Source organism: Solanum pennellii, chromosome 6, assembly GCF_001406875.1.
Source record: "Solanum pennellii chromosome 6, SPENNV200".
In the NCBI taxonomy this organism is placed as follows: Eukaryota; Viridiplantae; Streptophyta; class Magnoliopsida; order Solanales; family Solanaceae; genus Solanum; species Solanum pennellii.
The window spans coordinates 55,075,658-55,089,466 of NC_028642.1; the positions used below are offsets into that span (position 1 = coordinate 55,075,658).

Below are 13,809 nucleotides of genomic sequence, written 5' to 3' on the forward strand. Positions count from 1 at the left end.
TTGTAATGATATACTTCTGTTTTTCATCTATTCGGGCTTTGTAAATGCAAGGGACATTCTAATTAATATGTGACATTTTTAATTAATGGTGTCTACTGAAAGATGTACGTTTTGGGCATCTAAGGTGGTACACTTTTTATTTTTTTTGATTGGTTTGATTTTTCATAGATGTGTGGAATAAGTTGATTTATTGTATTAATGGACAATGCAAATCAAATACATTTTTTTCGCTTGTTTGAGTATGAGAATTTGATACCAGTGATTATGTTTCATAATGTTATTAAAATATTTTAATACTTTATTTTAGAGCTCATATAAGAAATTTCTACTTAAAAATAGAAGATAAAACATATTTACTGTATCTTAAATAATGAACCGTTTAGCCATAAATTTTAAAAGCATTTTTGAAATTAGATTTTTACCAAATATCTATTTGATCATAGAAATTAATTGATATCGGAGGCACTAGAATCTCAAAATCTTGTTCAAACATGTTGTTGGGCCAAGATGCAAGATATAATGTTGGTTCTTTTAAAATTGCCCAAACTTTTTTTCTCTCTGTAAAGTTTATTTTATGTATTACTTCAAAAAGAATATATTAAAAAAAAAATAATATCTTAAATTTTTTGTAAAGGAACTATTGGATAACCAACAAATAACCACCAATATACTTAGTTAAATTTTATACGTAAAGTCTAGATAGGATAGAGTATATGTACCTTACAACAACAGGTAGATAGATTGTCTGAAAGGATCATGACTCGAAAATAACAAATTTAAGTACAAATAAGAAGAAAACAATGCAAAAAAAACAACAATTAACATGGTGGATCAACAAAACAATGTGATAATCGAAACACGATAAACAACTGACAATGCGAGATATCAAAATTAAGAACAACAATAATATCAAAAGCCAAATAATACATGAATAGGTTATTACAACGAATGACATGGTGCTCTATGTTATAATCCAATCAAATACATAAAAAGTCTAGTTATACAACTCTTAACTGCATACTAATCTTTTATCTTATACAGCCAAATATATAAAAAATTTAGTTATACAAAAGATGCAACGTATCTTGTCTAAACACTTCACCTTAATACTTTTTCAATCTTCTTCCACCTCTCCTCGACCCACTATATTCAACCTCTCACACCTCCTCACTGGGTATATGTGTACATCGATCTTCACATGCCCAAACCATTTCACTCTCCAGCTCCCTCATGTTGTCCATCATAGAGTTCCGTACTCCTACTTTGTCCAGATATTCACATCTATAATTCTATCACTCTAATATACTCGCGCATCCATATCAACATCTTCATTTCTCCCACTTTCATTTTTGTTAGATCAGCTCTGGCCAACACTCATTTCATTCAATAGAGTCTGTCTAACCACATTCAGTAAAATTTATCTTTAATTATTAATTGACTTGTTAAGTAATCATTTAAATATATTTGAACCAAACAATTGACGGAACAAATATCTCAAAACCAAACTATTTAACTAAAAATATTTTTGTTCAATTTAGCAAATTTTAAGAGCATTTTTACCATTTTCCGTAAAAATAAGATAGAGTTTCCTAATCCCTAATTTTGTACAATTATGATTCACATACCACTTCGCTTATACGGTCAGATCTGTCCCTTTCTTTTCTTTTAGACTTTTTAGTCCATTTTTTTCCTGGATCCTTCGCTTTTATCCTCACACTTTTCCCCATTTCTTTACTCTGTTCAAATCAACTAGCTAATTTCCGATTAACAATGGCGGACTGGGGCCCAGTTTTGATAGCGGTGGTGCTGTTCGTGTTGTTAACTCCGGGTCTACTATTCCAGCTTCCCGGCCGTGGAAAAACGGTTGAATTCGGGAACATGCAAACCAGCGGCGTTTCCATTTTGGTCCATGCAGTAATTTACTTTGGCCTCATCACTATCTTCCTCCTTGCCATTGGCGTCCATGTCTATGTCGGCTAAAGTAGTTTTTACCTTCACTATTTGTAAGTTTGTAACAATCTCTCTCAGATCTTCATTCTCGTTTATAGAATAGTAGCAATTGATCTCTTCCGTTTTCGATTTCTTAGTTTGCTACTACCAGATTGTATCGATTGGGTGAACTGTTAATACTCGAAAAGCATTATGCACTGCTTCTCTAATTTTACCTTCACTTGGTGCATCATTGTACACGATCATTAGATTCTCCAACAACAACAAGATACACAGTGAAATCGCACAAGTGGAGTAAGATTGTACGCACACCTTACTACTTCCTGTTGGGAGATAAGAGAGGCTGATTCTAAAACACCGCAGCAAATTCAATTACAAATAAGAAGAAAATACTCTAGAAAACATAGCAACATTGAAAAACACAGTAAACAATTAGCAAATATTTTTTTAAAACTTCATATGGAATAATGGTCTTGCTTCAATTACTAAGAAAAAAAATTGAGCTAGTATCAGAGACAGATCTAGGATTTGAAGTTTATGAGTTCTTATAATGCGCTCAAGTTAATTTAAAGTGATAACTGAATTCACAATCAATTTTTGGTAGATACTTTGTGAATTTTGTAATACAAATATAAGGTATGAATTAAAGTTACTGGGTTGCCAGGAACCCATACCTTAGGGCTAGATCTGCCCCTCTAGTATCCATCCAACAATCCGGATTGTGGAAAATATTTGGTAAAATATCGAATCTCATTCATCCATAAGTATTTAAGATTTGTATGCTTTGCTGAATATTCTATAGTTCCCGAGTTTGAAACATTAGACTATACATGAAGAAGAATGACTTGTGGTCAATGTAAAGATTTTGTTTTTATTTTGCCACTGTTTGATATTACCTCTGCCTTTATGAGATAAGCAAAGCATAACTATGATAAATATCCTCAACTGGAAACAAAGGATTGGCATAGCCGGTCCAACTAATTTGAGATTGAAGAGTAGTTGATTGATTGTTAGCGCTGAATATTGTTTGCCTTTAACTAACACTTCATTGTTCAATGGTCAAGCCATTCGATTGGTGTATTTCCACTTCTCTTGCTATACACTTTTCCTTTTTTTCCTTGTTTGAATCTTCAATCATATCGTATAGATCTGGAATTTAACTCTTGCCTAATAGAGAATGGGCATGACCCTTCCATGTTCTATCATCCAACGGACGGACTATTTTGAGTTCTATATGTAGGTTAGGTTGTATCAGTCACATCTGACTCTGCTTGTAGTTTCAAGTTCACATGTCGTACTAGAAGACAGGGGCTAGTGTTTGCAATGGTGACATTTCCTGATTTTGCCTTCTTTCTTCGAGGATGAAATGAAGAAAAGCTGACAGGTTGAAGAAAATTAATGAAACTCACAATAGCTACCAACTCCCCTTTAACTTTCTCATTCAACATGTTTGTCTGAATACTAGCAGCAGGCCTCCCATGAGTCTGTTCTCCATGGGGATTGCCATAAGATACCTGCATGCTAACATTCTATATGCCTCAGACACACAGACAACTGTAAAAACTGAAATGGGGATACTCGTTCGAGTTTCTAGAAGATCCTTAGAAAAACTACTCTCTCTTCTCAGATTCACCACCATCATCATCTGAATCTCCTCTGTGGGCTGGTGTAACAGTTGCTCATCTGTGGACTGCTGGCAATAATTGCTCAGGCAATAAGGAAATCTATGGATCGAGTGAAGTAGGACTATAGAGAGCAAAATGGATCACTGTTCTTGGTCAGTGGACCCCAAAGGTGGCGTCAACGTCTGTGCGGTGCCAAATGTAGTCTTTCATGCTAGCAATACTAGTTTGGAGACTTTATTATTGACCTTGAACACAAACTTTACCAGCCAACTTGTTTGACCTTGAAACTTTTTTCTCATACTCAGTGTTCGTTGTTTCAGGCATACTCCTGTTAGCTCTTCACGTGTTTGGCTAACACGGAAAATCATACCTTTCTTATTTGGTGTTTTGACCGGTGTGATCAGAGTATTAGCTATATTTCTATTAACCAGTAAAAGTAGTGTCAGAAATGAGCTTATTGTGCTGTGTCTACTCTGTTTCATGTATCTTTTCTGATCAAATGTTGTTCTCTTGGCTAGTTCTTTATCGCAGTATAATTTGGTCATAAACAAGTAAACAACTCATGCCTCCTTGTTCTTGAATGACAAAGATGCTGATTTTGAGGTGACTAAAATTCACTCACTTATCAAAGAAACTCCTAATCTTTGATTTGTTCGATTTCTTCTGGAGTTCAACTCGGAATTCCAATAAAGATGTGTCGGGATTATGAAATAGTGTCGGAGTCAGAATTTTGACTTAGAGATTCAAATATGAAGAAGTAGGGTTCGGATGAACCCCTTGCTTCCACCTAGCTTCTGCCCTTGTTATGAAATGGAAGAAGTCAATAATGAGGTTCCTTGTTCGCTGGTTGATCAACTATGTGGTACAGAATATGTTGAACATGAAGTATAGTAAAATGAACTTTAACCTCTCGATATATAATAAAACTACTGGGTATTTTCAAATTTGTTTCTCATATTTTTCTCCATTGTAAAAAATTATCACTACTTTAACATTTGTTTTCCGCTACCACTATATAATGCATTGGTCCATTATAATTTTAAATTTTGTGTCTACTCAAATATCATCATATAAAACTCAATAGAGAAGATTTTAAATTGAACACACGTACAATTTTCGTTTGGAAGAGAATCATGAGATCTCAGCCATCAGACTCAAATTCGATTAGAGACGAAATATATTAAATGATTTCAATTCTTTTATCTCAGCCTTAGTGGATATAATTATCTTATACTTGTTGATTGTAAGAGCTGATAGATATGTGAAATTAGTTATGATACGTGAAAGTTGATCCGAAAGATAATAGTTTTGTTTTTGTTTATGAGCCTATGAGGACTCTGGAATCATTAGCTTCTGAATGTCCTTTTTATAGCCCCCAATTCGACCAATTAATAGGAAGGAGCGAAGGAAGAGTGTTGGTTATGGATTTTATCAAACACAGTAACTTTAGTTTAAATTTTATATTTGTTGTGAAAAATAACTTGGAAACTAAAATTTAAACATAATAAATTTTAAAATTCTGGTTCTGCGTTTGCCGCCGGGTATTCAAAAGGAATAATCCCAACTAGAAAATGAATTTCAATAATTGCGTCCAAAACAGGCCATGCAATATACCGGTATTATAGGCAGCACGAGCTAATAATTGTGAAGTTTTACGACACTACTTAATGGGTTGTGATGTACAAAACGAGAGTTGGTTTTTGTATGTCAATTATATACTATATATTTTTAGTTTTATGTTTTTTAATAAGAAATTTTTAATTTTTCATATAAGAGATCTAAAATTTTTTTTATTTACAAATGGTTAAGATATCTCTTCTTTTTTCTTTTTTCTTTCTTTTAGAGGGCAATTAGATCTCATTTCATCCGCCATAAGTCACAGTTGGATAACACTTTATTTGGGCCTACAAATAGTAATAATCATATATTATTATTTTAAACACAATAGTAATATTAAAATATTTAAGCAATCCCAGGAATATTTCAAAAAATGAAAAGTTTGTGAAGTAGGGTCGTAATATTGTATCTAAACTGTGTTTTTTTAGCATGATGTGTGTATATATATATATATATATATATGATATAATGATGATGAATATGGCAAGGATTATAAAAGAAAAACACATTTTTTTTTATAAAAATGAAAATTAGGTTAACAAAATGATTGAAAAGAAATCTTTAGAAAAAACCATCTGAAAGAAACATAATTGTAGTGAAAGGGACCTTAATTAGCTGTTTTTGTGTTATTTAGATGCTTATCATCAACCACTACCTATATATGTCGTGGAACACCATTAGCCAAAAGCCCAAAACCTAATTATATCAAAATGTCCTAAATTATTATCTATAAATCCACCAACTTAACTACTTTTCTTTCATATATATATATATATATTACTCCATCATTTTCTCCCTCCAAAACTAGGGTTTCCTCATTATACAACTACCATGATCATGGAGCCAATAGTATAATCTTGGTCTCTTTGTTTATTCGAAAGAGGGATGCAACACGAGTACTTCCTCGTGAGATCATCCAAGTATGTTATTTCTTTGAAAAGCTACTATTAAGATAAGAAATTCTCTGATAAAGCTGCTAATATCAGGTGAACTCCTATATTTCTCGTCCATGTTTGACTTCACAATTATGAGGAGTTGGTGTGATGTTGGAATGGCTCAATCTAATAAAAGTTTCCAAACATTTTTGGTCATTTTAATTTGATTGAGCCGTGCCAATATCATATCGTCTTTGTACAAGAGTCTTGATGTATGCTATTTCAAAAGTGCCCAACTTTTGAAAAATTCTTGTAGGTTAGAGTTTGCTTGCAAATTTACTCAAGTGTGTGTTCAGAAAATGCTTTTCCAATTCCAACCTACTTTTTAAATTGTCAGTGGCGTTTACATAAATTTTTTTAATCATATATTAATATTTGAAAAGGTGATCAAACGAATAAAGTATTAGGAGTATAACGATGAGCAATTTCGTTTTTCATATTTATACCCTTATATATATTTTTTTTTCATTATACTTCTCATGACACTACTTGGAACAAGGTATATTTGAAAGGAAAGCATCTTTTTTTTTTAGGGTCTTGATTTAGGCCAAATTTGCCAACTTGTTCTTCTTGGATCATATATAAAGATGGTATATTTATTTGTTTTTATTGATTATATTCCTAATTAGGTATCTATCAAACTGTCAAATATGTCATATATCTCATGGTACCAAGTCAGTAGTTTGGTGAATAAATAATTTTTCATGTTCTTTTATGTATATTCATATGTATAGAATCGAATATTTTTATTCCAGACAGAATGGCATGATTAGTAATTGGAAGATCGAAGACTGGAATAAGATTTGAGAAAAAATATTTAAGTTATATGAACTTTGGAAAAATATTTTTTAATAAAAAAAAACAAACCATTTCAGATGTTAATATTCAAATGGATTTCCTTTTTTAAAAATAAATAAATAATTGTAGCTAGATAAAAAAATTGCATCGTATCTTTGAATTTTTTTTATAAATCTATCACAAGAAGAAGTCACATTTTAATAAATATATCATTTTTTTCCTTATAGTTTTTTTTTTGTTGTTGTGTGTGGGGACCTGGAAGCTCTTGTGAAACGTTTCGATCCTCGAAATATAAATATGAGAATATATTTGTGTATAAGCATCTTTTGCATATTATTATACACTTTTGTATATGATCGAACATATTATGTATAATTTTTTCCTCCCATGTATAATATAGTATAGTGTTATATTAGGCTACGTGACGTAATATTTTGTGTTGGGTGCTATATTTTAAAAAAAAAATTTTTTTTTTTTGGTGGAGATTTGTTCGTAGAACCAATTACAACAGAATTAACAATCGGTTGGATTTGCATTCTTCTAGTTTAGTTTTCGATAAAAAAATTTCATATCGCATATTTATATTAAATCAATAGATGTATCAGGCATGGTATGTGTTTGTACACCATTTCTTTCACTATAAAACTATGATAAATTATTGTATAGTTTCACCTTATTAAATTACTTAATTATGATAAATAAATATAGTTTGACAAATATTTGAAGGGTTTTTCCAATTTTATTTCTCCCTTGGAAAATCATCTTAAACATTTGTTGTGTCCAAATGGTAGAACAGATGAAATTATAGGTCGATTATCTGTCGATTAGTAGGCAATCGAACATTGTCTTAATATTAGCCTATTTAGGTAGTTTACTATATTTAGGGGATTGTACCTTATTGTTAATTTTACGATTCCTTGCTTGTATATATATACGCCCACACCGCTTTCCTATGAGTCATCATGTTTTTCTTCACCATTGCTTTTCATCTCTATTATTACTTTGATTTACTTCACTTGAACCAAAGGTCTTTTAACCTCCAAAAAATGAAGGAAAAGTTTGCATACACTCTCCTCTTGGGATCCCGTTTTGTAAAATTCAGTACAAATATTAAATAAAATATTGAATAAATTTGTTCAAGTGAACAAGTGAAAAAAGATATTGTGCTGTTGTTTAGTTAAGTATTTTCTTTGATACATAGTTATAATCTTAGGGTTCAAAACTTGAAATCAACTTGTGCATGTCTTTTGGGTAACCTTGTCCATCAAAATTGGAGAAACAAAAATTAATCACCTTGTGTACTACTTTTTAGTTTAGTAATTTATTTACTCTTAAAGTTAACTTTTTTTATTTAGAGTAACAATTATGAAAAACTTTTCAATGTGCAAAAGTTGATTTGTATTTTTAAAATCCAAGAGTGTTGTTCTATGCTCTAAAAGATACTAATCATGAATCAATCATCAACAAAAAAGGGGCAAAATGGAGAGTGATGGTCACAACTCATAACTTCACTTTGCACCACTTTTTAATAATTTAGAAGTTACAGTCCACCAAAAGATCTTCCCCCTCAAAAGAAGAACAGCATTATTCATAACTCACACAGTTTTTAAATAATTTAATTTCTTTGGTTGCTAATAGCCTGTTGTGTACAAGTACTTCTGATAAAATATCATGATCATGTTGGAATAAGAAATAAACCAGCATATGATATTTAACCAAAGTGCAATCAGATTAACACTCGAAAAGCTGAACTAAGTCATATCAGTGAGATAACATATGGTTAGTTGAGTAATTACATACTGAAAGTTCATCCATAGGAGACAAATCCACAAATAAGGTTAGCATTAATAAAGAGAATTTTTACCACAAGCCACTGATTATCCTGATATGTCCTCTATTATTCCTTTGCCATCCATGGCATCAAACAAGAAAAAGTTTTTAAGAGGATCACCTTTTCCAGATATTGCTTTTATAACCTCCTATAAGGATAAAAATGAAAGAAGCACATAAGCGAAAAAGTCGAGAGGTGCCAATAGTATTTTTGAACAAGACAGCAGCATAATCACCTGTCCAAGGACTCCTCCTATAATGGCACAAACTGGAGGAAATTCAACTCTAGCTGCTAACAACCTTTGCAGGAGAGGAACCGGGATCTGAGATTCATTTATGCACTGCAAATCAAGAGGCAATTTCGTCAAGGACTTGCAGGTGATGCATTACATTAATATATTTGTGCATTTCGAACTCTATAATATACCTGTGCCTCACAAAGTTCCTTCCTCAATTTTAGAACATTTGGAAGGTCATCTCCGGAAGTATCTTGAGGATTTTGCTTTTCAAGCACTTCAAACCTCTCTAGAACTGCAAAGAATTACCAGTCCACAAGTCAAGGACAAGACACTTGAGAAAATTTACTGTTGCACTTAAGGTATGCATCAAAATGTAAATTAGTGGGCTTCCTATAACATTGTCACCATAATAATTTCAGCAAAACCAACACCAAGATGGCTACTTAATTATTTTTTGGGTCCAGGCTACCGAAAAATGGAATATTACCTAGATTGCTACCACTCAACTATAATCACCATAGATAATATAATTTTTGTAATTTCAGAAGGCCACATCTATCATATGTGTGGAAGAACATAAAAATCATAATTCTGGAAAGCACCCAGTCATATTCTCATTGGTGATTGATGCCTTTTGCAGCAAGCTATTAGAATTTGAACACCAGAAATAGGCAGTTATCTTGTAATATGAGCTTGTATATTAGAAGAATGGTGGTTGCGGGAAGGGGGAGACCAGGAAATAGTGCTGGATCCTCTCTAAAAGTGAGCGCATTGGTTCATGTTCTAAATTCCTAATATGAAAGTCGAAGCAAAGATCCAGAGAACTTAGACATGCCACATAGTGATTGGTTTGACTGCAACCCACTGATCTCTCCTGTTCTTGTAACTATATAGCTGAAATTCACATCGACATTCATACACCAGATGGAAAAAGTGGATTTATAGAGCATCATTAAATCTGCATAAGAAATTACAACAACCTGAGAAATAGAGTACCTCTCATGGCAAAATATAGCTTTGACATTCTCTTGGGTAGAGAGCTCCACGGGACTGCAATGGCTTCCTGCAGAAGTGTAGGTAAGGCAATCGCCATTTGAAATGAAAATCTTATGAAATACTCTGGAACAGAGAAACCCTATTAACTTCAGGTTAAACCATCACGATTTAGTAAATCCCTGAAAGACCAGCTATATGTTTGTTTTTTTCAAGCCTTCTTATCTAATTTTGAATGCTAAGGGGATTACAAGAATATTTAGCATATGTTACACTGCTGCCTCTCCTTATAGCATATTATGCCTTTAAACGTGTACCTGTTCCAAGGAATTCCAAACAAAATGGTCTATTATTTTTTTGGGACAGTGAAATCCCTTAAGGTTTTAAATCTAAATGCAATCATTATGTCTTCAGTGATGCCTGAACTGGTGTTGCAGGACTTCATCATGCTGATACTGGACATTGATACACGCTAAGGTGGATTATTTGATGTATGGTGATGGTTGTGAAGAAAATGGAAGTGATGAAACACAATGCACCTTAGAACCCTACCAAGCAGGTGTTGAGGTGTTAACCAAGGGAACTAATAATGCAAATTGCAAGGATGTTGTCTCTAGGTCGAATCAATTCTTTCCTTGAACTACTATATATAGGCAGATCGTTAGGAGGCTCTTGTTACTTCGAAATGAGAAGGTTACACTCACCAAAAACTTTGCCCAACTCTACAGAGTGTAGACAATCACATAGGCAGCTAAGTGTTGCCATTTAAAAGCTGCCAGATACTGGTGACAAGCTTCAAAGCTACCACATAAACGTTAGGAATATTATCCATCAAACTTTGAATAGTGCCGAAACAAGGTACTTAAAGAAAAAATCAAAAAGCAGTGCTGCCACAAGATTGAATGGGAAAATCATGTTTGAAAACATCACAGACGTTAGGCAATGATATAAACCACCATGCAGCTGGACTGAAGCAAATTTATCTGTTTAGAAACAACATACAGAGATCCATACGGTTTCAGCTATAAAATATGAAACAATAAGTGACAGCTGCAATCACCTATTATTCATAAGCATACATATGATATCCACTAAGCAGATATGTTGTCATTAACTTAGGTGGAAAACCACCCCCAGGGATGATGACTTCGACTTATCTGATATTTGCTGAGACTGCTATCTTAAAAATAAAAATACAGATAAGAGTATAATCTCATCGATACAGTTGAGTAAAACAGCACAGCAGCTAAACAGGACCAAATGTTCTTTTTTGATACTTTGATGCAGCATACCTCAAAACTCGGATACTGTAGTTGGCATTCAATTGTTTCTTCATTCTTTTTCTGCAGAAGCATAAGAAGGGATTTAAGAGATTCATCAGATCTAGCAATATGATACACAAGATATAGGCCCTCAAGATAAAAGGTACACCTATGTGTGGAAAGGACTAGATTGAACTGAAGAAAAGGGTCAAAAGAAGATAATCAAGCTGTATAATCATTAAACATGGAGACACTCTATCTAAGGATGAAATCCAACTGAAAAAAAAGGGGACTTAAAAAAATATAAATATTGTTGTAACCTTGGAGTAGCTGTAATTCTGCAAGTCAACAAATATCTCACCGCAGGAATCTCGGCATTCTACAGAATAAAATGCGACACGTCTTGGCAACTTGCGACACTTTGCATTAACCGATTTCTGCATAGGGAGCCTTATCAAAAGTAAAATCATAAAAAAAACTGGTATTTTCATTGGAAAAATCCTCTTATTTATTTTCAACAAGCAAGAAGAATGTCCATACTTTTGTCAGAAGCGAGCAGCAACTGATGACAACAGCATCAAACTTCTGAAAGAATTCAACATCAAAGTTGGCCAGATCACCTAAAAATAGAGCATACGAGACATAAAAATGAAATCTTTGATGCATTGACACAATCTGATTCTGAGAAATAGATATAAGGTGCTTAACATGCACCTGACACTGCATATCATCAAAACCCAATAGAGATATAGCTAAGAACTCGAGTCGGAAGTGAAATGTTAGGAACTTTCTTAATGCACCTTTTTATAAGTTTTGAGAGTATAAAAAGAGTTAACTATCTGATAAGCATAATATGCATAACAGTTATATTTGTTAGGAAAAAACAAAAATAAGTGGAAAATTAAGCTAACTTACGAAATCATTACAAGATCAAAGAACGACAAAAAGCGGAAATGCACTGGTGTTTGATGAGTTAAGAGGAACTATGCAGGTTAAAGAGTTTGTAAATAAATTATAGTACAAACAGATCCAAACCTTTTTCAACAGAAACAGTAACCATGGGGTTGAAATCTTTCAGTGATTCACAACAAAGCTCAGCAAGTGATTTCCCACTGGTCATATTTTCATCAGAAGGAACTAAAAAATTAGCAGACAGTAGCTCTTCTGTTACAAGTCGATCATCATTTAGCGTCAAACTACCGACTCCGGCTAAGACAATGTTCTTGCAGAACTGGGAAAGAAAAAGGAGAAAGAAGAAGTTAATATAATCTGAAGTTGCTCATTTTGAATTTAGCATCTGGAACTGAAAATATTATATTGAAACTTATCCTATCAAAGGGCCAAGAAGCATGATGTATACAGTTTATCTTTGGACATAATCCAATTCCATCAATAACAAACAACAGAAAAGTTCTATTGATAAACAAAAATAATAACGTATATGGCAATAAACATTTACTTCAAAAAGTGATTAATTGGTAGTTTTGTACCTCAATAACAGTCCCTTTCAGTCCACTGACAAATATATGAGATTTGCTCAACCTGACAGAAATAATAAGATAGTAGAATCTTTTATAAAAATGAAAGAACTAGATGGGTCTACTAGATACCTATCTAAAATATTGTATATGTCATTCCCTTGAAGATAGAATACTGCTTTTAAAATTAAAAGTAAGTCATAGGATGAGCACACATTCCATTTTCCCTTCAAGTGAACCACAGGGACATGGGTGTCCCTCTTCCTTCATAACAAAAAAATTACTTGCTATAAGCACATGAAAACCCTGGTTCCACTATTGATACTAAGGACACCAAGCTCATATACATGTATGTAAAGTAAACATCTATCCTCAACAACAGTGTTTTTGTGATGCATTATCATACTGGTTGCCTGTGTAAAATGACAAAAATGAGTGAAGAAGAATACCTTCGCTGAGCATCAACACCCCAAACCCTAATTTGACGATCATATATGGCAGTTTCTTGCTCTGTCAATTCCTCACCTACTTTTCCCATTGCAACCTATAATTTCAGCAAAAAAACATACTAAGTGAAGAAACAAACACAATATCCACAAACTTATAGCTCAATTCTCAGTTCATCATTGTCCATCTTCCTCGAAGCTCCTACTGAAATTGAACTAAGCAAACAAACTAAATCTCGAAAAAATCGAGAGGTGAACAAAGCAATTTTTTGGTGCATTAATCAAAGCAATTTATAAGCAAAACAAAGAGAAGAAGTGAAAGAACAGGCAAAGGAGAGAGCTTACACTGTGAGAGAACTGAGGGAAAAATTGCTTTTAGGGCGAAATCAGAAGAGAACTAAGCATCAATTGTTTCCTTTTTTCTTCTTTTTTGAATTGCAATTAGTTCGATCAAATTTATATAGTTGCTTATGAAGCATAGTTTTTAAAAAATAATTTTCTAGAAACTAAGATAAATAGAAAGTATAAGGATATTATTTAACAATTTATTGTTTAAATAGTTAAATGTGATAAAATTATATTTTAATTTGTGAAGGACTTCTATAGTTTACATATCATAATATTTTTTGCAAGTTC

At 32.8% G+C, this 13,809-nt stretch overlaps 2 protein-coding genes across 4 annotated transcripts; one reads left to right on the top strand and one right to left on the bottom strand.

The window, feature by feature from the left end:
* Positions 1-1,660: 1,660 nt before the first annotated feature.
* Positions 1,661-4,188, top strand: LOC107021707. 3 transcript variants are annotated; one of them, XM_027917513.1, is made up of 2 exons: positions 1,661-2,003; positions 3,578-4,011. In XM_027917513.1, exon 1 carries the CDS (start codon positions 1,771-1,773, stop codon positions 1,978-1,980), a length of 210 nt encoding a protein of 69 aa, XP_027773314.1. In that variant the 5' UTR covers positions 1,661-1,770; the 3' UTR covers positions 1,981-2,003; positions 3,578-4,011. The 3 variants fall into 3 exon arrangements, with proteins under 3 accessions (XP_027773314.1, XP_015077898.1, XP_015077897.1); XM_015222412.2 differs by having other exon boundaries at positions 3,626-4,011; XM_015222411.2 differs by lacking the exon at positions 3,578-4,011 and adding an exon at positions 4,094-4,188 and having other exon boundaries at positions 1,662-2,003.
* Positions 4,189-8,611: 4,423 nt separating this feature from the next.
* Positions 8,612-13,669, bottom strand: LOC107021642 (SUMO-activating enzyme subunit 1B-1-like). Its single transcript, XM_015222341.2, has 11 exons — positions 13,519-13,669; positions 13,177-13,271; positions 12,740-12,791; positions 12,285-12,480; positions 11,790-11,869; positions 11,570-11,686; positions 11,280-11,330; positions 9,991-10,057; positions 9,183-9,286; positions 8,992-9,096; positions 8,612-8,904 (listed from the first exon to the last, which is right to left on the bottom strand). Exons 2-11 carry the CDS (start codon positions 13,263-13,265, stop codon positions 8,803-8,805), a joined length of 963 nt encoding a protein of 320 aa, XP_015077827.1. The 5' UTR covers positions 13,266-13,271; positions 13,519-13,669; the 3' UTR covers positions 8,612-8,802.
* Between the last annotated feature and the right edge of the window lie 140 nt (positions 13,670-13,809).